The sequence below is a fragment of the Pinus tabuliformis genome, chromosome X (assembly GCF_031772625.1).
Source record: "Pinus tabuliformis cultivar Carrire ecotype Pingquan chromosome X, CPIR1, whole genome shotgun sequence".
NCBI lineage: Eukaryota > Viridiplantae > Streptophyta > Pinopsida > Pinales > Pinaceae > Pinus > Pinus tabuliformis.
Genome location: NC_142308.1, coordinates 636,327,197 through 636,353,415, shown reverse-complemented (window position 1 = coordinate 636,353,415; position 26,219 = coordinate 636,327,197). Strand labels below are relative to the sequence as shown.

Below are 26,219 nucleotides of genomic sequence, written 5' to 3'. Positions count from 1 at the left end.
TTACTTTCAAATGTATATAAACACGCACAATATGTTAAGTTTATATATAACATGATGGTAAACATAAAAAGGCTTACAGATCTCTAGTAATTATTAAATAAAAAATTGTTTTATTTAATTCTTTTATATGTATATACATAATAGATAAACAATATGGAAATATTATATTTGAATTTCATTATCTTAAATGTATAGATATTATCTTATATGTATATGCATAATGGCAATAGATAAACGATATGGAAATATTATATTTAAATTTGATTATAATGTATATGCATAAGGGGAATAGATAAAGAAAATGGAAATATTATTTTTGTATTTTATTTTTTAGTTTTATATTATCTTATTGGTAGGAAAAGGAAAATTCATAAATGAGGTTTTCATTGTTAATGTTTTAGAAACAATAACCACTTTTTATATTAATGTTTTATTTATTTATTTAAATACAACATATTTTTGGATAGAAGTAAAAAACACTCAATATTATAGGGATTGTTTTAATAATATTAAAATATTAAGTTACATTTTTATATTATATAATATTTATTGGTAGAAAAAATTATTTATTATTACATTTAACTTTAATTACGCCGTAAGGCGTTCCCTCTGAGATCAACTCCCCTCTTTGCTTACCTGTCATCTTGTAAGCCACACGATTATATGTTAGACGATTGCAACAATTTCAGCCGTTGATCGTTGATTCAAAAGAGTTGCCCAAACGATTTGGGCGTTTCATTTGGCATCGAATAGTTTCATCTTCTCGAAATATCAGGGGTTTGAGATAGGCCTACGGGATACGAGGCGTACTGTGTTTTGAACAATTTTCTCCGTCAATTATCTTTCAGTGCCTTCTCAGACCGACTACCTGTACCAAAGAAAGTTCTCGTACTGTCTCCCGGACTACCTGCGTGCCCGCCAGAGAGGATCCCTGAGGCTGGGCCGGGGTTCGGTTCCCCCCACCTCCAAATTCACCAGTTTGCTGTCGAATCCCCGGGCTCCTTCATGGTATTTTGTGGGAATTCGCAGCATCAGGGTGGGGGGCAAGCGCCTGAGCATCTCGTCAGAGGTGTTCCAGTTCAATTCTCGTGGAGGAGGGACGATCATCGACAGTGGAGTCTTGATCAGCCGCCTGGTGAAGCCGGCCTATGATGCTTTAAGAGATGACTTTGTGAAGAGAATGACGCTTGTTATAGTGGAACCAGATCTGCAGAACCCTTTAGACACCTGTTTCGCCCAGCCTAGCGACTTCAGACGCCTGAAAATTCCTGGAATCAGTTTCCATTTTCAGGATGGCGCGCATATTCATATCCACAAAAAAGGAATTTTGGTACCAGTCCAAAACAACCAGATCTGTTTGGCATTCCAACCTGCAGGGATGAATGATTTGAACATTATAGGAAGTCTGCAACAACAGCGTTACATTGTTTCTTTCGATGAGCACCACGAGAGGATAGGGTTTGCTTCTGTTCGTTCCTGCTTTTGATTCTCAGTAACTAACCTCTATGGATTGTGGTGATGGTATTTATTTCATTCTCCATATCCACCCACCTGTAGGTTTCTGTTGGGAACAATAACTTGCTTTTCCAGCCTCTGGTTAGGATTGGGAACAACACAGGGCTATGAATAAATGTGCAAAAGGAGGGATTGGTCAGGTCAGACTTGCTATCATAAATGTGCAAAAGGAGGGATTGGTCAGGTCAGGCTTGCTACCATTTCACTTTCTTTGAAATTTAACTCTTTTTGGGTCAACAAAGGGCTGATAAGGTCCTTGGACACCTATATTTGTATAAATCCAAGAAGGATTTTTTCCACCTCAACATCTTTTCCATCTGTCCAGGTTGACTAATGCATTGCATAAATGATAATTATTTGTTGTTCCATGAACCCTTCTTAGTTCACTGGTTCATCAGTCATTTTGATTGACTAAGTTTCATGATTAACAACCATTAGCTGCAGAGCAGCAAGTCCCTGCCTTTGGGTACTGCAGCATTGTTTCACCTCAGGGCAATTCATGCCTCATGATTACTGTGCCACCATTACTGTGTCACCTGTGTATGAAGTGTCTAAGGCACTGCAGCATTGTTTCATCTCAGGGCAATTCATGCCTCGAGATTACTGTGTGACCTGTGTATGAAGTGTCTAAGGCACTGCAGCATTGTTTCACCTCAGGGCAATTCATGCCTCGAGATTACTGTGTGACCTGTGTATGAAGTGTCTAAGCGTGTTGTATATCTGTGTTCCTCACTTTTATGTCTCTGTTGTTCCCAGAAGCTATAATCCAAGCATTCCAATGGTTATTGTTCAGAGAAGGGCTTTCCTAACTCAATAGAAAACTTGATGACAATAGCGTGTTTGATCTGGAGGTTTTTTTTACATCTGGTATATGGGTTCACCATTTTTAAAAACAAAAGGATCAAAACAGCCTTAATAAAATCAAGGTGGTAACTTTGCAATATGCAAAGAAGAAATGAGAAATTCTATGTCGTTGAAGTGTGTTATAAATTTGAGTTTCTATTAAATTTTTAAATAGATTGATAAACGTGTTTATTTTGGAATAGAGTTTTTGTAATTTTAATTTAATAATCAGGTAAAAATTTAGTTTCACTTAATGTTTATGGAGTATAAATTTAGTTTTAGTTAATGTTTATGGAGTATTTTTTAGTAGTAAATAAGATTAAGAATTAATATTTATATAAAAACATTTATATCATTTTTTCTTTTTAATTTAATTAAAAATTGTCATGTTTTCAAATCCATAAGTATATAGTTTCACTCAGTTTTCTATTTATTGCATTGAACTCTTATTGCTTATTTTTTCTTTGCTATATATTTTTTAATGTTACATGTTTTTTAATGTTATATGTTTAAATTATATATTAATTCTTTTTATAGAGAATATTAATAATTGCAGTGATAGATATGTTTATTTTGGAATAGAATTTCATAATTTTAATTTAATTATCAATATTTATTAGGTGGATGATAGGTATTTAAGACCATGGAACATTCTAAAATATTTTTAATAGTTGTAATAGATTAAAGGTTGAGATTTGTATTTATGCTATTTTTGTCATTTTAATTAAATTGATTAATTAAAAAAATGTCACATGAATAAGTGTCAGTTATGGTTTTTTTACATGTGGTATTGATAAGCCATAATATTGGCTCATGGTATTGTAACAAAGCCTATTCATAGTAAAGTGAGAGTGAATCTGTATGATTAAGAATATTATTACATGTATTTAAAAATGTATTATATATTTAAATATATAAAGAGGCATTTAAATGTATTATATATTCTTAAATGTATATCTTAGGTAATTAATAATGCCTCTTAAGAAAGGTGTTTGCTTGTAAAAGAACCTTCCTTCTTAAGCAAACATATATTCTATTTTAAAATGTAATTATAAGACCAAAGTTGATGAAATATTGTGTTGGTATCATTGTTAGGTAATTATTCCTCATGTATTTTTCCTTTGGCACTTTGGTGTGTTTTTGTGTAATTTCACATATATAAATAATGAATATATATTTAATGATGTATTATGAAGCCACATAAGATCTATTTATCAATTATAGATTATGAGATGACTAAATAAGAAAAAAATGGTATAAAATATGTTACTACTATATTTAAGCCGTAAGGCGTTCCCTCTGAGATCAACTCCCCTCTCTGCTTACCTGTCATCTTGTAAGCCACACGATTATATGTTAGACGATTGCAACAATTTCAGCCATTGATCGTTGATTCAAAAGGGTTGCCCAAATGGTTTGGGCGTTTCATTTGGCATCGAATAGTTTCATCTTCTCGAAATATCAGGGGTTTGAGATAGGCGTACGGGATACGAGGCGTACTGTGTTTTGAAAAATTTTCTCCGTCAATTATTTTCTCTGAGTCTGAGTACTTGTAGCAGAAGGCATGAATTCTCAAGGAAAGGGTTCGCTGGAATCGGTGGATTATGCATTCCTTGGTAGGATATTAGATTGGGCTGGGCTTTTCACGCAGGCAGGAATTCATAATCGGCGCTGCAAGCGGTGGATTATGCATTCCTCGGCAGGACATTAAATTGGGCTTCTCACGCAGGAGCCAACAATTATTGCTGGGTCCCCGTCTTCCATCGTCGCTCACAGAGATCTGTATGTACTGTATTCTGCCTCTTTTGTTTCCTTCCCGATTCAACAGATTCTGGACAATTTCTGTTCAAGGTTACAAAATTGTGAAATCCGAATGTCTGATCTTTCGAAAATCAAAGAAAGTCGCGTATAATTTAAATAATTGATACAAATATTTTAAAATTTAGCATTCCAATCAGCGTCTCGATAATTAATTAGTTTCCGGGCCGGTTAATATTTGACACTTTCGCCTCTATCTCCGGCCTGGATTTTGTCTGTCAGAGTGCCTGCCAAATTTGGCATACATGAAGGCTTCCCGCCGTGAATTCATAGAAGATTTCGTATAAATTACGAGATTCATGTTTTAGGAGTTGGAAGGTTAGTACAGGGTTTGGATTTGAATTTTTTGTATTGATTAGGTTTCCAGCCAGGAAATTCATAAAGCCTTTGTGATCAGGATAACAGCTGAAGTCAGATCACGATTTTGGAGGATACGGATCAGTTTTATCGGTTTTATCTTGAATAAAATGGGTTGTTATTACCGTAGAAAGATATTTGACATCAATAGAGCTCCCTCTGAGTGAAAAAAGGACACCAATAGAGCTCAGCCACCGGCTTTTTAGCCCTTGCTGGTGCACCCTGCACTCAGTGGGATGTATGAGATTTGCGGCATTTAATGTAGATTGGTAATGGTAATAAATGGGTTGAGAGTTAAAAATATGTGTTTTCTAAATCTGTTTAAATCAGTTTGATACGATATATAATAAGGAGTTTTCATATGAATTTGATTATGATTTAAATTCTGAAAAAAAAAATATTTTTATGTTTGCATTTCATTTTTATATTAATTATTTGTAATATTAACATAAAATTTAGGTTATTATTTTAATATATTTTTTTCCCAATATTTTATAAGTTAAAATGATCTTGAAATAAACATTATATCTGATAAATTAAAAATAAAATTTAATATAATAATTTTAAAAGTTTATCTGAAAAACATAATTTAAAATGTAATATACATATAAATGCATATTAGTAAAAATTTATGTCTTTATGGATCACTAATATCTTATATTTACCTATTATTATAAATAATATAATTTTCCTTTGAATAAATATTGAAGATGATATGATTTTTCGTTTAAACAGCTCCAATAATAATCAATAATAACCATTCTCACAAGTAACCAGCATTATTCGTTACGTATCATAATCAATAATAACCATTCTCACAAATAACCAACATTATTCATTACGTAGGGAAACATAAAATAGTGAAAAATAAATGGTCCACGTTGAGATGCCCATAGAAGGTATCTTTCTGATTCATCCATCATTGATTTGGGGTTTGCCTGATCATGGCTTTAATGGGATGCTGCAATTTGTGGATTATGCATTCCTCGGTAGGGCATTAAATTGGGCTTTTCACGCTCATCTTCAATCCTCGCTTCCAGATGTATGTATTTACTGTGTTCTACCTCTTTTCTTTTCTTGCTAATTCAACAGATTTTGTACAAATCCTATTGAAGGTTTCAAAATTGTGAAATCCGTGGGGTCTGATCTTCGAAAAGCAGAGAAGCTTGCGCATAATTTAAAGCATTGATGCCTGAGATTTTGAAATCTAGCATTGCAAGGGAGCAACTCGATAATTAATTATTTAGGAGGCCAATTAATGTTTTGACCTGGATTTTGGCTGTCAAGGTGCCTGCCAAATTTGGCAGACATCTAGCCTTCCTGCTGCGAATTCATAGAAAATTTCCTATAAAATTATGAAATTTGTGTTTTTGCAGTTTGGAGGTTAGTACAGGGTTTGAATTTTTATTGATTCGGTTACCAGACATGGGAAGTTCATAAGACCTTTATGACCAGGACGATAGTTGAGGTCAGGTCTAGATTGTCTCAGATGCGGATGATTTTAAGCCCCTTTTTTGGGAAACAAAATGAGTTGCTATTATTGTACAGAGATTCAATATAGATCAGCTGTTGGCCTTCTAGTCTTTTTGCTCCCAGAGAAGCTAGGTGCACTCTACACCGAATCACATGTAATATAGTAGGTGCACTCTACACCGAATCTCACTTGTAATATTGGAGGTGCACTCTACACCGTTGGATGGATATGATATCACATGCAATGCCTGTGGGTAATGATAATAAACTAAAATGGAAATGGATTTCAGTTTTGTAATGTAATAAAAAAGGAAAAAAAAGAAGAAGATGGGAAAGAGGAAAACAGAAAGGTACGTGCATAAAAGAAGAAATGAATTAACATAAAGCTATCCTAACTTTGAATTTTTAAGCAGTGAGATCCATTTCAATGGTTAATGAGTCTACGATTAAGATGGATCTCTACAATGTTAACAACTAGTAAATAAATAGGCAATAATCCCCGGAACATTGACATTCTAGGACACATGCCGTAGAAATGTCCTATATGTTCGACTTTAAAAGTATTTTGCATTGTTGTTTAGTGACTCTTAAGAGTTCTTACGGTCTCTTGTTCTTTCTTATTATGCAGGTGAAGGATAAAATGTAGATTTGAATTAACATGAAGCTATTTTAACTTTGAATTTTTAAGCAGTGAGATCCATTTCAACCGCTAATAAGTCTGCGATTAAGATGGAACTCTGCAATGTTAACAACTAGCAACTAAATAGGGCAGTCCCCGGGACATTGACATTCTAGGACGCTTGACATGTACTTGATGTTTAGTTTTAGGGTTAAAGTGTTTTGTATTCGACAGTGTCTTGTTTTTAGGGTTAAAGTATCTTGTATTAGACTCTTGTTTTTCGTGTTCTACGTGTTTAATGTCCTTTGTGATGTGACTTAGATTAGTAGACTTGGCTTAGGAAAGACTTGACGAGGCAGAAGAGTGTCGATAGTTTGACTCATCTCAGGAGAAGCTTGGTAAAAACTCGGCAAGCGCAAAAATGTAAGTAGGGCATTTGTAGGCAGGGCTGTTTTGGGGCATTTATACTTGGGTTGGCCAATCATGACTTCAGGTCTTCGATGCCTCCAACAAGTTTTGATACAATGTCAAATATGGAATGACAAGCACAGAGTTCTTTAGAATATTATATTCACTATTTTTATTTTCCATTTGAAACTTGAAAAAGGATGTTTCAAGATCAAATACCATTTTGATAGTTTATGTCTTCACAACTGATTCATTATCAATGGGTTTTAACATATTTTGTTAACAAAATCAATTTATTTCAATGAATATAATACATGTTTTCAATATGTCTTTATATTAATTAAATTTTCTGTTTGATTAATGATTTCTTAAATAACCCTATTCAAATCGATATGGATACCCAACCCAGTTCTTGTTCGCGTTTCGCGTGAATTTATTCCTTTACCTTCACCTTCAACTATGCAATTTCAATCCAAATATGAGGGGTCTAGACAAGTTCAATGGACATTTAAGACTACTTGCATTCCTTTTCGTAGCCACTTTAACCCCCAAATACAACCCCCAAATACGCTTTTCGACATGGCTTCCTCAAATTAAAACTCAAATACATCGACCCTTGCTTTCAAAAAAGCCCATAAAAACCCATTCACATTTGAATATTCTTCCACACACTATGCCTTACGGCGTTTTCTTTGCAACATTAGGTGCAAATGCTAGTTATAAATATTTTAAAGTTATATAATAAAAAATAAAAAAAAGTCTAGATTCAAATATGCTATTATACAATAAATATTAATTTTTTAAACGTATATAATAAAAAAAAAGTCTAGATTCCAATATGCTATTATAGAGGTTAGATTTTATAGGACAACGACATGAACACAGAAAATAAATATTTTTATAATCTCATACCAATCAGTTTAATTATATTAATTGTCCATGGAGCAAATTAAAAGGCTCTTGTATTATTATTAATTTTTTAAAATTATATAATAAAAAAGAGAAAGTCTATATCCCAATATGCTATTATAGAGTGTAGATTTTATTGGAAAAAGTCATGAACACAGAAAATAAATACTTTTATAATCTCATACCAATCACTTTAATTATATTAATTGTCTACGGAGCAAAGAGGCTCTTTATGCATTTCATAATCAATCAAGGTCGGAAAGGCTGTATACAATTATGGCCCACTCAACTACGACGAGGAAGTTGCAAGTAAACAAATGCTTTAAATCTTCACCACTACCAAATTACAAAGTCAACCAAAATAATGATCTCAGAATCTCCTCTTCAATGTTTGTGCAGCAGTGTTTCGAGATTGAAAGGTGTGATGAAGGATGTATTCCCTTGCCAAATCTGGTCAGAAACCATCTCATAGATTTTCTCAGTGGGATGGGTTCCATCCCAAAACACATATTTCTCTGGCCGTTTGCAAAGAAAAGCTTTGTATTCTCCACGCTTATTCATCGGAATCTCCAACCCACAAGACACAGCCGTGTTAAAAGGCCCCGCTCCACAGCAAGCAGACGTCGTGTTTTCAAAACCTGCAATCAAAGCCACGCCCCATTTTTGTATTTCGTCAACAATTCACAAGCCAAGCCACTTATATTTTGTTTTCGAAATTTATACCACTTTTTCAAATATCACTGAATTTTACCATAGGATTTTCCGTGTTCAACTATCTTTAATATGAAATCATAAGCGTTAACGAGCAGGATCGTTGCTCCGTCTAATTTTTTATTCAGCTGGTCGACGAGCAGCCTGAGATCATGATTATATGCCACAGCCAACCTATTTGCAGTTTCCAGACATCCACCTTTATATGCCTTCATTCCTACGACCCTTGAGTTTGGAGTACAACCCAGAAGAGGGCAGTTTAATGCAATGAAGTTTCTTGCCCCCTTACTGTATAGGCTCTGCAACATCCACCACGGATAAGAAAATACCCCCAAAATCTAACATAATGGAAACATCGGGCAATAAACTGATAAAATAAAGTACGTACCAACAAATGTTCATTATATTTACTAAGCAGTAGCTTGACGAAATCCTTAGCACTTGTAGTATTTTGAAATGTGGTATTCGCTAAATAGTTGAGGCCAATATCATTGCCAACACTGCTAATGGCATACAAGGACTGGGATAGATATTCTTTTGCATAATAAGCTCCTCCAAGCTTTTGTTCTAGACTCGAAGAATAGTTGGCGAATTGGCGTATTTGGAGACCTAAAGGGATGATATTCTGCACCGGAAACACCAACAACATTTAATTGTTTGTTTTGAACATGTATATTCAACTAGGATGAACATGTATCTATTTTGGCACTCACCAAGTAATTTCCCGTGGAATCTAGTAATCCACTTCCGCCAGATGCGAAATTGATACCACGAGAGAAGTTAGATCGTGGGTTCAGATATGGAGGTGGGAACGGCAAGCTTAAGTTACTAGCTGTAAATGCAAATTTCATATGTATATTAATCTCATTAAAGAAACAAACATAGAATTATCAATAGGTTTGGATGAGGTAAATACCGATGAAATCGAATGCAGTTCGGCCATTAGAGAAACGACCAGTGGCGCGATGGAAGAAGGTCTCTCCGTATGGCGGAAAATTAGCTTTAGCAGTTGTGTTGGCAATGAAATTGTTGGTACCAGCGTCTGCTAGAGAATCTCCAAAAATGAACATGGCGGGGACATTATAGTTAATTGGTGTAGCCAAAGGAAGAGATAAAAGCAACGTAAGGGCAACGAGCATTGTTAATAACTCCATCATAAAGGAATATGATTGCAGCAAAGGGAATCGAGGGAGGCATGGATGGATGTAGATAAATGAAAACAAAATGCATTTATAGAGAAAGATTATCCAATTTTTAAATAAAAAATTAAGGATGGGGAGACAGCAAGGCAGCTTCTTAATTTTAAATAAAAAATTAAGAGGATCCCAGGAGTCCCTCGTCCCGCGTTGCGTTCACACGCAAATTCGGGAAAAAATGCATTTATAGAGAAAGATGATCCAATTTTAAAATAAAAAATTAAGGGTGGGGAGACAGCAAGGCAGGCTTCTTAATTTTAAATAAAAAATTAAGAGGATCCCAGGCGTCACTCGTCCCGCCTTGCGTTTACACGCAAATTCGGAAAAAATTGCATGCCCCGTTAGGAAATTGCAAATCGCCGGGATTGCCTGGTTGTCGCAGTCGTCGACTGCTGCCCTCTCAATATTAAAACATACAAACGTCGACTTGCCTGTGTCCATATATAACAGGTGGGCCGAGGCGCCTGCATCTTGGAAAACGGGGCACTAGTATTTGTTGGCGAGTCCTATTTCCAATCCTATAACATATTTATGACACTCTGACATGCGCCGGAGATAGCTATTTCCAACGCCGGGTCCGGATAATTATAGAAAAAAAGAAAAAGCTGCGCGTTATAAAGGGCTATCTCCCAAACATGTCAGGCGTCATAAATATGTTATGGGGTTGGAAATAGCTCTTGCCGTATTTGTTTGCACTCTGACAGAATGGCTAGAAACACGTGACTTCATCTTGGAAAACGGGGCACTAGTATTTGTTTAACGTGGTTAAATGCCGACATATATACCATGACAAATCTTGCATGGTACTCCGACCGAATCATTATAAACACGTGACTCCATGTGGAACATGGTTAACTCCGGTAATTCTTATTCTTATTTTGTTTAGTGTGAATTGGTTTAGAGCATGTGTTTTATTCTAAGAGGTCACAAGTTCAAAGTTAAAGTATGTATGCTTTCGAAAACTTAGCAGTCAAATCACTGCATGGAAGTGGGTCCCTTGTCTCACAAATAAGGGGGTTTGGTACACCAATTTGGTGTAGGTTTGTGTGGATTTAATTTTACTTAAGTTGAAGATGGAAATCATTTATGGAGGAAAAGGCCTTAAGCAAAATCAAGTTTTGTTGGATTGGCTTCATGGTTAAAAAAATTACTTATTACATTTTCATTTATTAACTTACATATTTAAACCTAAAATCAACATTTTTAATGATAAAATACATCATGTGATGATGATTGTAAGGTGAATTTATTATAGAAAACCAAGTGGTTATTGATTGTATTTGTTTATTCAATTCTAGACATGTAGTCATTAAGTAGGGGACTTGAAAAATATAATTTCTACTTGTCTTTTGATGAAGTTGTTTACTTTTTTAGAATTTTGTTACATTTAAGAGATATTTTAGATCTTGTTTAGGTGCATGGTTGAGATATTCTCTCGACATATTGATTGTGTGGTTAAGATAATATTTCTATCTTAAACCAATATTTGGTGTATTTATATGTGTTTATAATAATGAAAAGTAGTTTTGGTGTGCAAAGTGGTTTCACAAATGCATATAGGTAGCTCCACAAGATAATAAGAAACAAAAAATACAAAGATCACTAAAACACTGTTGAAACCTACATCAGGCCACCCATGTTCAAAGTGACATAAATGCCATATTTCCCCACAACCCAAGCACCAAAGAGGAGCAAAATAGAAAAGCACAAATATCAACAAATACTTGCAATATTGCAGATGAAGCACACACAAAAATGTCTTTACATCACAATCGCAAGTACAAACACTTACTACCATAATCTCTAGAATTGTATGACCATCAACATACCCAGATATCCAAAAAGACAAATACCATAGCGACCTCCAGAGATATTGAACCCAATGCCCAATATGACATAGAAAAATTCATGAATAACACGAGCATCGAAGTGCAATTAAAAACTCATGGGCATACATAATAATGGAAATTTTGAGCTTCTCTATTTTGTAGACAATCCAAAGAGAATAACATGCATCTGACATCAAAGATTAATCACAACAGAACAACACTAAAGATACCTTATATATATATATATATATATATATATATATATATATATATATATATATATATATATATAAAGGTAATTCAAAATTCTCCATAGCAGTGCACCCACCAAGCATGTACTAGTAACCTGTATACTGAGCTAATAGAACAAATGAAGTAGAAACAACCAAAGTGAAAGCATACTTGAAGATGGATGCCCAAAATCGAGACAAAAATTAGAATACCAACGAAATCTAGTCTTGATCAGAGAGGATGATTTTCAAGTCATGTGAATTATCCACCGAGCGGTCAGTAGGATGGCTAGGCAGGTCAATGAGATCACTTGAAGTAGAATTTGACACCAAAAAACTTTCAACCATGGCCAATCTCGAATACACATTGTCCAAATAGAAATGTTGATTCTTGAGCATAAGCTTGATATCCTCAAGTGACTATAATACATTATAATTCTCGACCGACTTATCCTTAAAATGTAAACACAGCAAGGTATCCATCTACTGGTGAATAAGCAAGAATTCGTGAAATGAAGTTTGTGTTTCCTAAATCTACCAGGATCAGGGATCCTAGTCATGTCTTTTCCAACAATCTCTAAATATGAATGATACAGACGTTCACCAAACTCCTTTGATTCCAATAGGAGGATTCCCTTCCTCACTTCTAAGGGAACCACATAAAAAAAAGTCCCAACTAAGTCATAAGAAAAAAGATGTAAATTCTTATTCTCAACAATACCTAAGCCTCCTCTTCTTCTCATCATTATTTGACAAGGAGGCATGAACAAAGTCACAAACGAACAACTTGGACAACCACTAAGTGACCCTCTACCAACAAAACAAGCTAAAGGACGAAGCAATGGACCTGGTAACCTTGACTGAAAGATTAGAAAGTCATCACCCATTTGGCACAACAGAGGACCATACCCCAACAAATTATCAAATTCCCCACAAAAAAAGGTATACCACAATAAAATTCCCATTACCTTACCAGGCAGATTAACTGGTGCAGACAAAGGACAAGAACACACTCAAAACTAGGACTAAGGGCAAGGGGAAATTCAATACTTAAAATATTGAGCAACACTAACAATGCAAAACTAGACGCTACCAGACACAAGCTCCACTTTACAGGGACAAAGGATAACCATAACAAAATATTGATGCAACCAAATCAACCAACTTTAAGCAAAGCTACCTTAATTGGAAAAATTGTGAGCCACACAAAGAGCTCCCATAAAACAAAATAACAACCTTGGATACAATGCAAAAGCATTGAAGTAAAGAGATTTACCTCCAAAATCGTTACCAAAGGCATATACCATACTCGACTTAAAAAACCATACCATGCAACTACCCAATGACACACAACACACTTCCTCGACTCTAATTGACGAACAAATCCAAACTCTACATCCACAAAGTGAGAACCAAAACACAACAACAATAGAAGAATCTAGAGGAAGGAGGAAGAGGATAATTCCTCTCCTGCAATCTCACACTAGATGTACTTTGGACACACTAGCACCATTAACAAGAATTTAAAATGATGAGATTGGTAGTGTGCTAACCTAAAACCTCCAACTAGCGACCACCATGCCTCCGTGAAATGGTTACATTTGTCAAGCATCCCTCATTATTTCCAATGATCCCTCTATGTGCATGTAAACACCCCCATTTGGGACCAAACTATCTTTCTCCAGTAATGCTTGGAGGAGCTCAAGTCCTTCCACCAGAATGGAAGGGGGCCAACAATCATCCAATATTAAAGCTCTAGACTTACAACCCAAGTAGACCAAAAAATCAGTGACCGTGTTGGTTTATCTCCTGGAGTGCATAACTATTACATAATAAAATTGAGCAAGCAGACCACTTATATGACCAATGATACTCTCCAACCACTAAATCTGAAAAAAATTACCAAGAGGTTTCCCATTTAATAGATGTTGCATACATTGTATAGCAAGTTGTGAATCACCATCAACTAGTAATAACTGAAAAACTTCACATATTTCTATGCGACGAACTTTCTCTAATGCCAAAATATCTATTATATTATTGCTATTTTAACTAGAAATCTTCACAAAAAATCTCAATGTAGCTGATTTCCAATCCCAAAGTACACCCCCAAATCCAGCTACCCTTGGGTTCCCTTTAGAAGCTCCATCAAAACTAAATTTAACAAAACCACGAGGGGGAGGTGAAAAATATATAATTGAAGACATGAGCACCTCCTGAGGAAGTTTACTAGAAATAATACACATGTTCTGTGATAGATTGAGTCGTTTCAGGATTCCCACCTCGACAACATCATCTTTCCAGTCATCCTCCAACTAAGAAGCTACAAGAGTGGTTTCCCTGATATTCTGTAAAATCACATCTTTAAGCACTAAAATTTGTCGCTTATTATCCTGAAAAGTTCTAACATTTTGTTTGTCCACAGATTCCAAAGGATGAATCCTGTATCCAATACCCAAACTCAATTAAAAATAGGGTTTTTAAAAGTAGAAAATTTCCATTATATTAATGTCTCAACTAAATTGTTAGGAATCTGATTATCAATAGCAAAAGTGGAGAGAAGAAGGGGCCACACTTCCCTAGAAAACACTTTTGAGTGAAGCAAAAGCTCCATGGTTTCTTAAACATTCAAACAAAGAGTGGAAAAGGATGGTCCCTCGACACCCTTTTTTTCTTATCTCATCCCAAGTAAGGAGCATGTGCCTTACAATTAGCCATAAGAACACCGACACCTTAGGCCATTGGAACCTCAAATAAATCTTAGCCCAAATACCTTCCCGCTCCAAAATATCATGTCATGCAGTAAAAAAATAAGCTTCTTTAACATAAAACATACCTAAAGGATGATTAACCCAACATAAAATATCATTATCCTAAGACAATGAATTCTTCTTTCCAGTAATTCTTGTTGAAAATCCTCCCAAGGCAAATCTTGTGGTACATGTGGCCAATCTTCATGAGATTTCCACTTCCACCAAGATTCATCATCAAGCTCCCTTTGCCAATATATTGAATCCTCACTACTCCTAAACCAAATGTAAAGAGTTTCAAAAGATGGAAGTCTACTTTTGCATTGAGCTATGGCATTTGTTGCCATACATATTCCGAGAATAAGGTTGTAGCTCCATTTTTTATTTCCAAAAAAGCATGATTTCTCACTAACTGTCGATTTTCCTGAGCCCATCTCCATATACTTGACCCATTCACACTCAATTGACATCACAATATTTCTTCCATTAGAGTCATTTTGAGGTCTAAAATGGACCTCCTAAGGAATATTATAAAATAATAATAGAAATAATAAAATAAGGTTAGATTACATCATCATCTTACCTCCCTACGATTTTACTCAAATTTTCAGTGGGAGGACTCATTGAATGCCAAATTTAATTCCTCATCCAAAGCGTACCCATGTTTCATTCTTTTGACGGAACCTATTACACAAGAAACAAGAAATACATCAAAAAAATGTGATTGCAATCACGTTTTTCATGTATTTCTCATTTTTCGTGTAGCAAGGTCCATCAAAAGTATGCAACATGGGTACTCCTTAAATGAGGAATTAAATTATGCATCCAATGAGCACTCTAGCTCAAAATTTGAGAAAAACCATAGTGAGATAAGTTGAAAAAGTAGTTTTTTTTTTTTTATAAGTTTTTTATTCCAAAAATGACAAACGATCTCCCATGGTTGACATCATCATCTTGAATCATGTTGGTTCTTATAAACTTGATTTTGGTTTTACATTTTTGTTTTAAGGCCTATTTTAGAACTCAAAATTTCTCTAATGCTATGACATGAGGGGGCATAGTTTTGCAGTCATATTTGCTTCCATAATTCTGATCTACCAGTCAATGACTGCCATGATATTTTTTCCCCAAAGGTCTCACTAATCGTTGTTGGATCACGCAAACCTAGCCCTCCTACCCATTTTGTAAAAACCAGAGTATCCCACACCCCTAGTGACCAACATTTAGCCTTATTCACACCCTGCCAAAGGAATTCTCTCCAACATGAAAGATTGAAAAATTGATTTAGGAGTAGGAATAACCAACATTTGATAAAATGGTATGGACTAAAGCTCAAACTTCATGAAGACTAATCTACCTGAAAAATTTAGTGCTCGAAATGTCCAATTGGCAGTGTTATTTGAGAGCTTCATAAGAATATTTTTCCAACATGAAGATGACTTAGGCTTTAAAACTAATGGCATACCAAGATATTTAGAAGGGAGATGTGCTCTTTGAGATTGTAGCATCCAGGCCAAATGTAATTAAATATTATACTTGCAATTGAAATAGAAAATTCAATATTTCTCATTTTTAACTAACATACCTAAGGCATCCATAAAAATTGGGATAAGGGAGCAGATCTCTTTTGCTTGTTTAAGGGTTGGTAGACCAAAAATAAAGACATCATCTAAATTTTTTTGATGTGTTATAGCGATATTTGCACCAAATAACCACAACCCTTAAAGCTCCCCCCTACAACAGGAATTCAAAAAGAATTGTCATAGCCCTTCCATAGTTAAGATGAATAAGAAAGGGATAAGGGAACCCCCTACCTTAGCCCATGAGACAGATTAAAGGTACCATATGGAGATCTATTAAAAAATATAGAGGAAAAGGGAGTCGAGATAAGAGATTGCACCTAGGATATCCACTTCCATGAGAAACCAAAAGCATCTAAGACCTTTGATAAATAATCCCAGCTCATCCACTCATAAGCCTCCGATAAATCAATATTAAATATCATTCCAAATTTCTTGATATGTTTTAGAGAGAGAACAATCTATTGCACAACAACAATTCCATCTGATATCTATCGACCCTCTAAAAAACTTGTTTGTTCTAGAGAAATAAGTAGTTTCATGAAAGGCTTCAACCGATTAACAATAATAGTATCTTATAAGTTACGTTACACAATGCAATCAATTTGAAACCACTAGGATCATCTGATTGTCTAGCCTTAGAGACATGGGTAAAAAATGTAGCATTCAGCCCACTCCACATACACTGCCTTTTTTGAGATTCCTTAACAATATCATGAATCTCGTGGTCCAAAAATCTCTAACCAACCCTAAAAAATCTGAAGTAAATCCATCTAGACCAGGCGATTTATTTTGAGGAATTTCCAAAACCACTTTCGCCACTTCTTTGAAGGAGATTGGTCAAATTAAAGAATAATTCTACTCCTTACTAACAAGTTTAGGGATGCAAGTAGTAATATTATTGATAATAGACTGACAATTATAAGAAGTCTCTGTTAAAACGCCTTATAAAAAGTGATCAGTTCCTCCTCAATCTCCTAATGTAGCATCTCTCTCTTCAAATCCCTACCAGTCAATGAAAAAATTTAATTAGTATGTCAATGTTGAACCTTATACTTATGAAAAAAATTTGAGTTCTTTTCACCATAGTTCAACCACTAAACATGATATTTTTTCCCCCACAAAGTTTCTTCATGTTTTCATCTTGTTAGTAGCTTTTTCAATGTGATCCCCTCCTGTAATATCAATTCATAAGTATGTCATTCAAAAATCATGCGTTGTTGAGTCTCGTGCATCTAAGATTCCAACTGTTGTTTGTCTTCCAATATATGTCCAAATTCAGTCTTGCTCCAAAATGATGCAGGAGCATTAAACCCAAGAGAAAATCATTGTATTTTAGTAGACATAGGGGGTCATGTGTTCTAAGGAAGTTGGATTCGTAAGTGATGAATTACTATAATATTTAGGCTTTTGAGTGAGTAGGATAGGAATTAATTAGATGTTGTGAGGATGTTGTAAATGCTCTCAAATTAAGGAGAAAATGAGTGGTCAATAATGACAAGAGAGTTAGAAGTCAATTATAACTCTTAAGGTTGTTTCATTATTCAAGGAACTAGAGAGGACATTTAGGAGTCAATTTAGTAGATTAAGGGTTGAACCAAAATTAGTTCAACAAAACCTTTCTGGTATAAATGTAAGCCTACGGATAGAGTGTGAAAGAGGAGGAGGCCACTGATATTGAAGATCAGGCCTGTGAGACAGAGGGTCTCGATATGTAATCAATTGTTTATACTTGTTTATATAGAGGTTTATCCTGGAACTGTGTAAGTGTGTGAATCGAGTATTTAATGATTGATTTATGTGTGAATTCGTAGGTTCTGTAACAGAGGTTGCAGGCAGAGTTCTGAAGAAATACACAGAGGAGGAGAATGATTCAGAGGAATCATAGTGGGTCTTTGAATCCAATTGAATGATCAGAGTGAAGCTCTGAAGAGACTGCGATGTGAGAATTCGTAGAAGGCAAGCTCAGGAGAGAGTGCATAGTAGAATGGTGGAAGGACGAGAACCTTTGAAGAAACCCGAACCATAGAGAAAATGCTGAAAATAGTGTGAAACATAAGCAAAGAGAAGAGCGGAGAAGTACAGAGGTGATGCACAACAACCGTTGGATCTCATAGATCAATGGTCCAGATCATGTCGCATGGAGCAGAGTGAAACATCACATTGGCGAACCTTAACGAAGAAAGGCAGGTTTATACACAAAAGTGGTATTTCGGGTGAGGTAGAAACCATAAGCGGTATTTAGAAGAGTCTACCCGATCCCACTAGCTGAGTGACACATAGCAGCGGAGGAGAGAGAGAAAAATGCTTTTCGGGTGGTTATTCTTTGTGCCTATTGTCTATCCGAAATCATCATAGACCGTTGGGTCTACTAAGTGTAGATCAACGACAGAGGACCGTCAATTGCCTTTTGGAATGGGGAAGGATCTCGACTGTTGGATCGAGTGCGAGATCAATGGTCAATATTTCCTTGGAAACCATTGGAATGAGATTGGAACAACCCTTTTAAATTTAGAGATAGCAATAGCGATTTAATCGGATCGAAAGTCATATCAACGGTCCCGATGGGATCACTAATCGTATTTCAGAAGGTCAAATGGTTGGTGGCAATGGAATGCGATATGCCGATGGCCAACATGTCAATAGTGATGAATCGTTGATCGAAGATCAGAGATATTAGAGTTCGGAGAGCGCTGTGAAAGGATTGGTGGAACAGAACCAATGGAGTTATAGTGGCGGTGTATAATAATTTGAGATCCAAAATATGTTCGCATATCAAAGGCAGAAGCTAGAGTGTGTAGTGTGACTGCGGAGGAATGATATTGTGATTGCGATAAAGGTGTAGCATCGATATCTGTGCAGAGGACGTACAAAGGTGGAAAAGGTATATTTTGCATATATTTCCTTTGTAAATGAACTATGAAGGATAAAGCGTGGGTATATGAAGTTTCATATATAAGTCCACCATTATCAAAGGATAAAGGGTTTATAATGAGTTAAGTGCTGATAGAAGGTTTAAGCGGGGTGATTGAGTTTCGATATAAAGAAAAGGGTGGATTAATGATTAGAATTTGTTAGTCTATAAATCATTCTGCATGAGACTATTAAAGAGGGCCTAAAACCTTAGTTTATGAAGATTTGACTCCTTAGAGAGTTAAAATTCCTGGGACTAATGTGCTTATGCATTTTACATGAATACTGTGGGAGTAAGCGAGGGTAACCCTACGTAATTAGTGTATCAGAGCAGAAATGTAATTAGAGTGGGGAAAGATTTCCTATGAAAAGGAGTTGGCACACAGAAGAAGGTAATGTGCATAAGTTAAGTGAATGAATGGTAGAGACTACAACAGAAGATTGTAAGGGGAACTTATGAAGTTCCTGGGAGATTGTAGCAGTTCCAACAAAGGCTTGGAGTAGACAAGAACAAAGGATTCCTTGAAGAAAAGTGAGAGGAAGATTGCTTAGTACAAGTTCTGAAGGAAAGAGGACTTCGAGACCAAACATAGGACAATCCATTCAAAGTGCAGAAGAATGGGAGAATAAGATCATACATAGATCTTGGAGGTAAGATAATGTGTTTTGTTTCAAATTAAAATTGAAGATTGTGGTTGTAGATGAAGCATCTCAACAAAGGATAGCAAAAGAAATTGTGATAGGAGAACCAGATGTGTTCTTGAAGGTAAAGTAAGGAAAACACTCTGAAGGAGAAGTGGCAATGAACCTGAAGAATCCAACAAGAGGTTGGACAGAGAGAGGATAGCTGAAGTGTTGTCAAGAGAGAGTGAAAGATTGTAGAAACCTAGAAGGAGCAAAGGTGTTGCTCAAGAGGAGGTTCCAGACATAGGACCTACGCTTACCAAAAGACTGAGTGAGGAGAGCTTAGTGGGGTAAGATTGCAGTGAGGGGGACTAGCTGCTGCAGAGGCTTGTTGTAGATGAGTGAGGAGCTCATGAAGAAAGAGGAGAAGAAGATGACTACTAATAATCATAGCAGAGGTTCAAAGAGAAGCCACAGCAGAAGATATGAGAAGAAGAATTCCAAAGCAGATGGAAAGAGACTGATTCAAGAAGAGATTGACAAGGAGTTGGCTGAGATAAGAAAATAACTTGGTGTGTTAAAAATGTGGCTAGAAGAAAACCAAAGACAAGGTTGGGTATTAAGGAAGAATCCAGTGGAGTGGCATGCGATGCAAAGAAGGCTACAACAAAAGAAAGTAAAGTGGCTGAGGGAGAAACTCAAGGAAATTGAGTTGGAAATGGAAGAGTCCATTTGTGAACCAGAATAGGGAGAAATTATGGGAGAAAGTGAAGACTACACTGAAGATAAAGAATGGATATCAAGTGAAGATATCATGGACTATTGGGATAGCTCAAAACAGCATGAGGAGATGTTGACGGAAGATGAAGAGCTGATGTATAAGGCCATCAAGCCTTGTGTTTTTGAACCTAATAGTTTTGGTGTGATTGCAGGATGCATAGGAGAGGATAGATAATCTTGTGAAGCTATTGAAAGCATGGATGGGTATCTTACAGAAGATGAATACTCTAAAGTGAAGCTAAATAGAGCTCTTGAACAAAAGTATGAGGAGCAATGTGTTTTAGAGGATTAAAGGTACTCTAGAGCAGCAAAGTATGATGAATAATACCTCTGAAAGGAGGAAAGTATTGAGTTGTTAGAGCAGAAAGAACTCATTGACAAATTAATAATTGGAGCTCTTATAAGACAAGAACCATTCCTTGTGAAGGAAGGAGATGAAGTTGATCCTGAGGAGCTGAATCACGTAGAAGACTCATAGCAACAAGGAAATGTGATGACTGAAGAGTTGAGTAAGACTGCCAGGTCTTATGGTTTTAAAATTAATAATTTGTGGATGATTGCAGGTACATCACAGGAGGATGAACACACTTTAGAGTTTGTGAGAGACATTGAGGAGAATCTAAAAATTGTTCATATCAAGACTGAGATGGCAAGATCTCAAAACCAGAAGGAGATAGAAGAGTCACCTGGGAGTAGGCAGCAGAATGTTAGAGCTATCATAGAGGAGAAAGATGGCAATCTTATTCCAATGAAGACTAAAGAAATGTTGTCCCAAAGAAATGATCCAATGAATGTCATTGGGGAAGGACAGAGATTTTTTGAAGATGATATGGAGGTTCTTAAAGAACAAGAGGGTAAGGATGAAAGGGAGGTAGTAAGAATCAAACAATTTTAAAGAAGAATTAACCAGCAGTAGGCCAAGGAAGAAGAAGTTCACTATTGTGAATAAACGCAGGGAGGCATCATTGAAATAGATGATGTGGAGGAGAGGCTAATTGAAAATCTCATGAATTCTCTTGAGAATTCAAAACAACATATTGATGTGCTGACAGAGGAGAAAGAAACAGAGCAGTGCACTGAATTGTTGCCAAAGGAAAATAAGGCATTGAAGCCTTATGTTTTTTATTTTTACAAATGTTTTGTGAATGCAAGTATAGTTGCAGATGCTAGAGGAAATTTGGCATAGATGAGCAGCCAAATAAAGATGAAAGAAGAGGATTCTGTGGAAGAACATAATCCATGGAACAGAGATGCTCAATTGCTGGAGAGAATGTTGGAAAGTCAGAATTCAATGCAGAAATTAGATGCTGCGGAGGGAGATATCCTTAAAGATATTTAGGAAGTTTGGGTGGAAGCAATTTCTACAGTGGTACCTAAAGCAATAACTACAAAAATGTCTACAACAATATCTAGGGCAGAAAAAGTTGGAGCTAGAGAAAAAGTAGAATAAAAAGTAAGAATCCGACAAATTCAAAGAGAAGAAAATAAACAACAATTTGAAGAGTTAGTGGATAGCAGTAAAAACATGAAGCAGAGAGAAAGAGGTAACATTGAATGGTAGAATATGGACTAGCCCAAAGATATGCTAGAGGTGGAGATTGAAGAGTTATGGCAGTTAATGATGAAGCAATCCATATGGAGGAAAATGATAGCAGCAAGAAGGATGATCAATCAGAACTTGAGCCTGATTGACAAGTAGAGGAAGATGAAATAGAAGACAACAGAAATATAGCAGCAGCATAGGTGCAAGACATTTGGGTAGCTACAAACTAAAGTTTGGGATCCTGGAGGTTTTTATTAACAAATGAAAACACATGATCAGGAGATCATGAATATTTTCTACTTTGGGAGTCTGATGCAGGAGCATTCAACCCAAGAGAAATAAATTGTCTTTTAGTAGACATAGGGGGTCATGTGTTTTAAGGAAGTTGGATTCCTAAGTGATGAATTAATGTAATATTTAGGCTTTCGAGTGAGTAGGATATGAATTAATTAGATGTTGTGAGGATGTTGTAAATGCTCTTGAATTAGGGAGAACATGAGTGGTTAATAATGATAAGAGAGTTAGAAGTCAATTATAACTCTTGAGGTTGTTTCATGATTCAAGGAACTAGAGAGGACATTTAGGAGTTAGTTCAGTAGATTAAGGGTTGAACTAGAATTAGATCAACAAAACCTTTCTGGTATAAATGTAAGCTTGCAGGTAGAGTGTGAAAGAGGAGGAGGCCACTAATATTGAAGATCAGGCCTATGGTACAGAGGGTCTCAATATGTAATCAGTTGTTTATACTTGTTTATATAGAGGTTTATCCCGGAACTGTGTAAGTGTGTGAATCGATTATTTAATGATTGATTTATGTGTGAATTCGTAGGTTCTGTAACAAAGGTTGTAGGCAGAGTTCTAAAGAAATACACAGAGGAGGAGAATGATTCAGAGGAATCATAGTGGGTCTTTGAATCCAATTGAATGATCAGATTGGAGCTATGAAGAGACTGCGATGTGAGAATTTGCAGAAGGCAAGCTGAGGAGAGAGTGCGCAGTAGAAAGGTTGAAGGATGAGAACCTTTGAAGAAACCCGAACCATAGAGAAAATTTTGAAAATAGCATGAAACATAAGAAATGAGAGGAGCGGAGAAGTATAGAGGTGATGCACAGAAACCATTGGATATCATAGATTAATGGTCCAGATCATGTCACATGGAGCAGATTGAAACATCACATTGGTGAACCTTAACGAAGAAAGGCGGGTTTATACACAAAAGTGGTATTTCGGGTGAGGTAGAAACCATAAGCGGTATTTAGGGGAGCTTGCCCGATCCCACTAGCCAAGCGACACATAGTAGCGGAGGAAAGAGAGAAAACTGCTTTTCAGGTAGTTATTCTATGTGTCTGTTGTCTATCCAAAATCATCGTGGAATGTTGGATCTACCAAGTGTAGATCAATGATGAAGGACCATCAAGCGACTTTTGGAATGGGGAAGGATCTCGACCGTTGGATTGAGCGCCAGATCAACGGTCAAGATTTCCTCGGAAACCATTGGAATGAGATTGGAACGATGCTTTTAAATTTAGAAATAGTGATAGTGATTTAATCGCAATCGTCAGATCGGAAGTCAGATTGACGGTCCCGATGGGATTGATAATCGTATTTCGTAAGGTCAAATGGTTGGTGGCAATGGAACATGATACGCTGATGGATGACATGCTGATAGTGATGAATTGCTGATCGGAGATTGGAGAGATTAGATTCGGAGAGCGCTGCGGAAAGGATTGGTGGAATGGAACCAACAGAGTTATAGTGGCAGTGTATAATAATTTGAGTCCGGAATATGTTCGCATATCGGAGGTGGACGGTAGAGTGCGTAGTGTGACCGCAGAGGACCGATGTTGTGATTGCGATAAAGGTGTAGCATTGATATCTGTGCCGAGGTTGTACCAAGGCGGAAAAGGTATGTTTTGCATATACTTCCTTTGTAAATGAATTATAAAGGATTAAGCGCATGTATATGAAGTTTCATATATAAGTCCACCATTATCAAAGGATAAAGGGTTTATAATGAGTTAAGCGCCGATAGAAGGTTTAAGCGAGGTGATTGAGTTCCGATATAAAGAAAAAGGTGGATTAATGATTAGACTTTGTTATTCTATAAATCATTCCACATGAGACTATTAAAGAGGGCTTAAAACCTTAGTAAATGAAGATTTGACTCAGAGAGTTAAAATTCAAGGGACTAATGTGCTTATGCGTTTTACATGCATATTGTGGGAGTAAGCAGGGGTAACCCTCTGTGACATAACCATATCCATGCTTTCAGGGCTTTAAGATTAAGCTTAAAAGTGAGCATTTCATTCCGACCTTGTACCACAATTGTCTCCCACCATACTCTGGCCTTATCTAAAAATTAAGGTTCCTGCAACCAAAAAATCTCCAAATGAAAAGGTCGATTAGGTGGAGCTTCTTTAAGGTCAATCTCCAAATAAATGAGACAATTGTCCAAACCGAGATAGGGGAGGATGGTAGTTTTAATGAAGATATGTTTATCCAATACTAATGTAGAAACTAAAAGATGATCAAGGTGTCTGCCAACCTGATGTTTACCTCCCTTTCAATTATTCCAAGTAAATAAATCGTGAATGGTTGATAGGTCCACCAACTTTAGATGCTCAATAAACTTCACAAAATAATTCGATTCCAAATCCAGTCTAAGTAACCCTCCCTTCTTCTCATCAAGTGATGAAATAAGGTTAAAAACCCCCTATAATCCATAATGAGTCATGGGAAATATTTCTATGTACCTCAACATTCTCCAAAAAAACAAGCTTCTCCCTAGATGTAAAAGGACCATACAGTGTAGAAAGGCTTACTAACTCCTTAGAGCCAAGATATCAGAATTTACCAGTCAAAACACCATGACTAGCCAACCAATCCTGAAATATAACCTCCATTGGATTCCAAAAAATAGCTGGACCTCTCGCACTTCCTCGAGCATCGATAGCCATAACTTCACAACCTCTCTAACAATTTGCAGCAATATCACATAGTTTTGACATGGAAACCTTGGTATCTTGTAAAATTACGAAGGCCAATTTTTCAATATTTATCCACTCTCGTAGATGTCATTATTTCCCTTTACTGTTGATACCCCTAATATTCCATGAAACAATTTTCATAGTTATAATTGTTGAGAGGGCGGAAAGAATGTCGAGATCTTTGTTACTTGTCCTGAACTAATTAATTCTTCTCCAGTAGACTGAAGTAATACACACCCTATTTTTATACCTTTCTTCTTCATGTCTTTACCCACCATCTCTTTACCCTTATCCCTCAAGTCTTGTGATAGTCAAGCTACATTAGCATCAACTTGACCCTGAATTTGTTTATTCTTCCATCATAGGTAGGCCTGTGCATACAATCCCTTTGCTCCATAGGAGATTTTGCTAAATCCTTCAAATCCCATTCATTCAAAAGGTTCACAAGGTTTAGTTCCTCCTCACCAAGTGTCTCCAAATTATGATGCATTAGCAACATTACTTCATCAATGCCTAGAAAATCTCAAAAGAAACTATCAAACTTTGTCTCTTCAACTGCTAATTTCCTTTTTAGAACCTATTTATCCACCAAAGATTCATTATTTGTTTTCAACATCAATTTATCATATGGAAAGGAAAAATATTCGTCTCGCCTCGGGTAGTTCTTCTTCAAGATAAATTTTTTATAAAACCCTCATGTACTACTAACCCTAGTTCCTGTTGTTCTTTCTTCTGACTCAAACAATACCGAAATAATTGTTTATGCTCATGAAAATGGCGGAAACAAAACAGAACATGTTCATTGTATAAGGGTTGAGTCCAAATTCCCCTTGGTATTCTAAATCTATAGATGCATGTAATGGTTGATAAATGATCATATAGACATGAAATCTTACATAAGACATGTTTCTTCCATCTTTGGTCACTTTTGATACTTTCACAAATTTAACAATCGCATTGTCAATATCTCCCATGAATTTTTCCAACCAAAAATCGATAGGCAAACCATAAAGGCATACCCAAAATGGATTAGCCAAAAATTCATCCTTATCGGGATTGAAACATTCCCCCCAATGTATCATATACATCCATGTGTTGTTAAAGAAGCAAGGTCCTCCCTCAAAAACCTAATT

At 36.0% G+C, this 26,219-nt stretch overlaps 1 protein-coding gene across 1 annotated transcript; it reads right to left on the bottom strand.

The window, feature by feature from the left end:
* Positions 1-8,211: 8,211 nt before the first annotated feature.
* LOC149141596 (GDSL esterase/lipase 6-like) lies at positions 8,212-9,792 on the bottom strand. Its single transcript, XM_089451272.1, has 5 exons — positions 9,570-9,792; positions 9,367-9,485; positions 9,042-9,278; positions 8,694-8,952; positions 8,212-8,580 (listed from the first exon to the last, which is right to left on the bottom strand). The coding sequence occupies exons 1-5, from the start codon at positions 9,790-9,792 to the stop codon at positions 8,327-8,329; spliced, it is 1,092 nt and encodes a 363-aa protein (XP_089307398.1). The 3' UTR covers positions 8,212-8,326.
* Positions 9,793-26,219: the final 16,427 nt, after the last annotated feature.

Excerpts from the sequence above, each read along its gene's own strand:
- LOC149141596 (XM_089451272.1), bottom strand. The coding sequence starts at position 9,792 with ATGCTCGTTGCCCTTACGTTGCTTTTATCTCTTCCTTTGGCTACACCA. Across the intron at positions 9,486-9,569 it reads AACTGCATTCGATTTCATCG|CTAGTAACTTAAGCTTGCCG; the intron begins GTATTTACCTCA and ends TTGCATTTACAG. Across the intron at positions 9,279-9,366 it reads ATTCCACGGGAAATTACTTG|AATATCATCCCTTTAGGTCT; the intron begins GTGAGTGCCAAA and ends TTTCCGGTGCAG.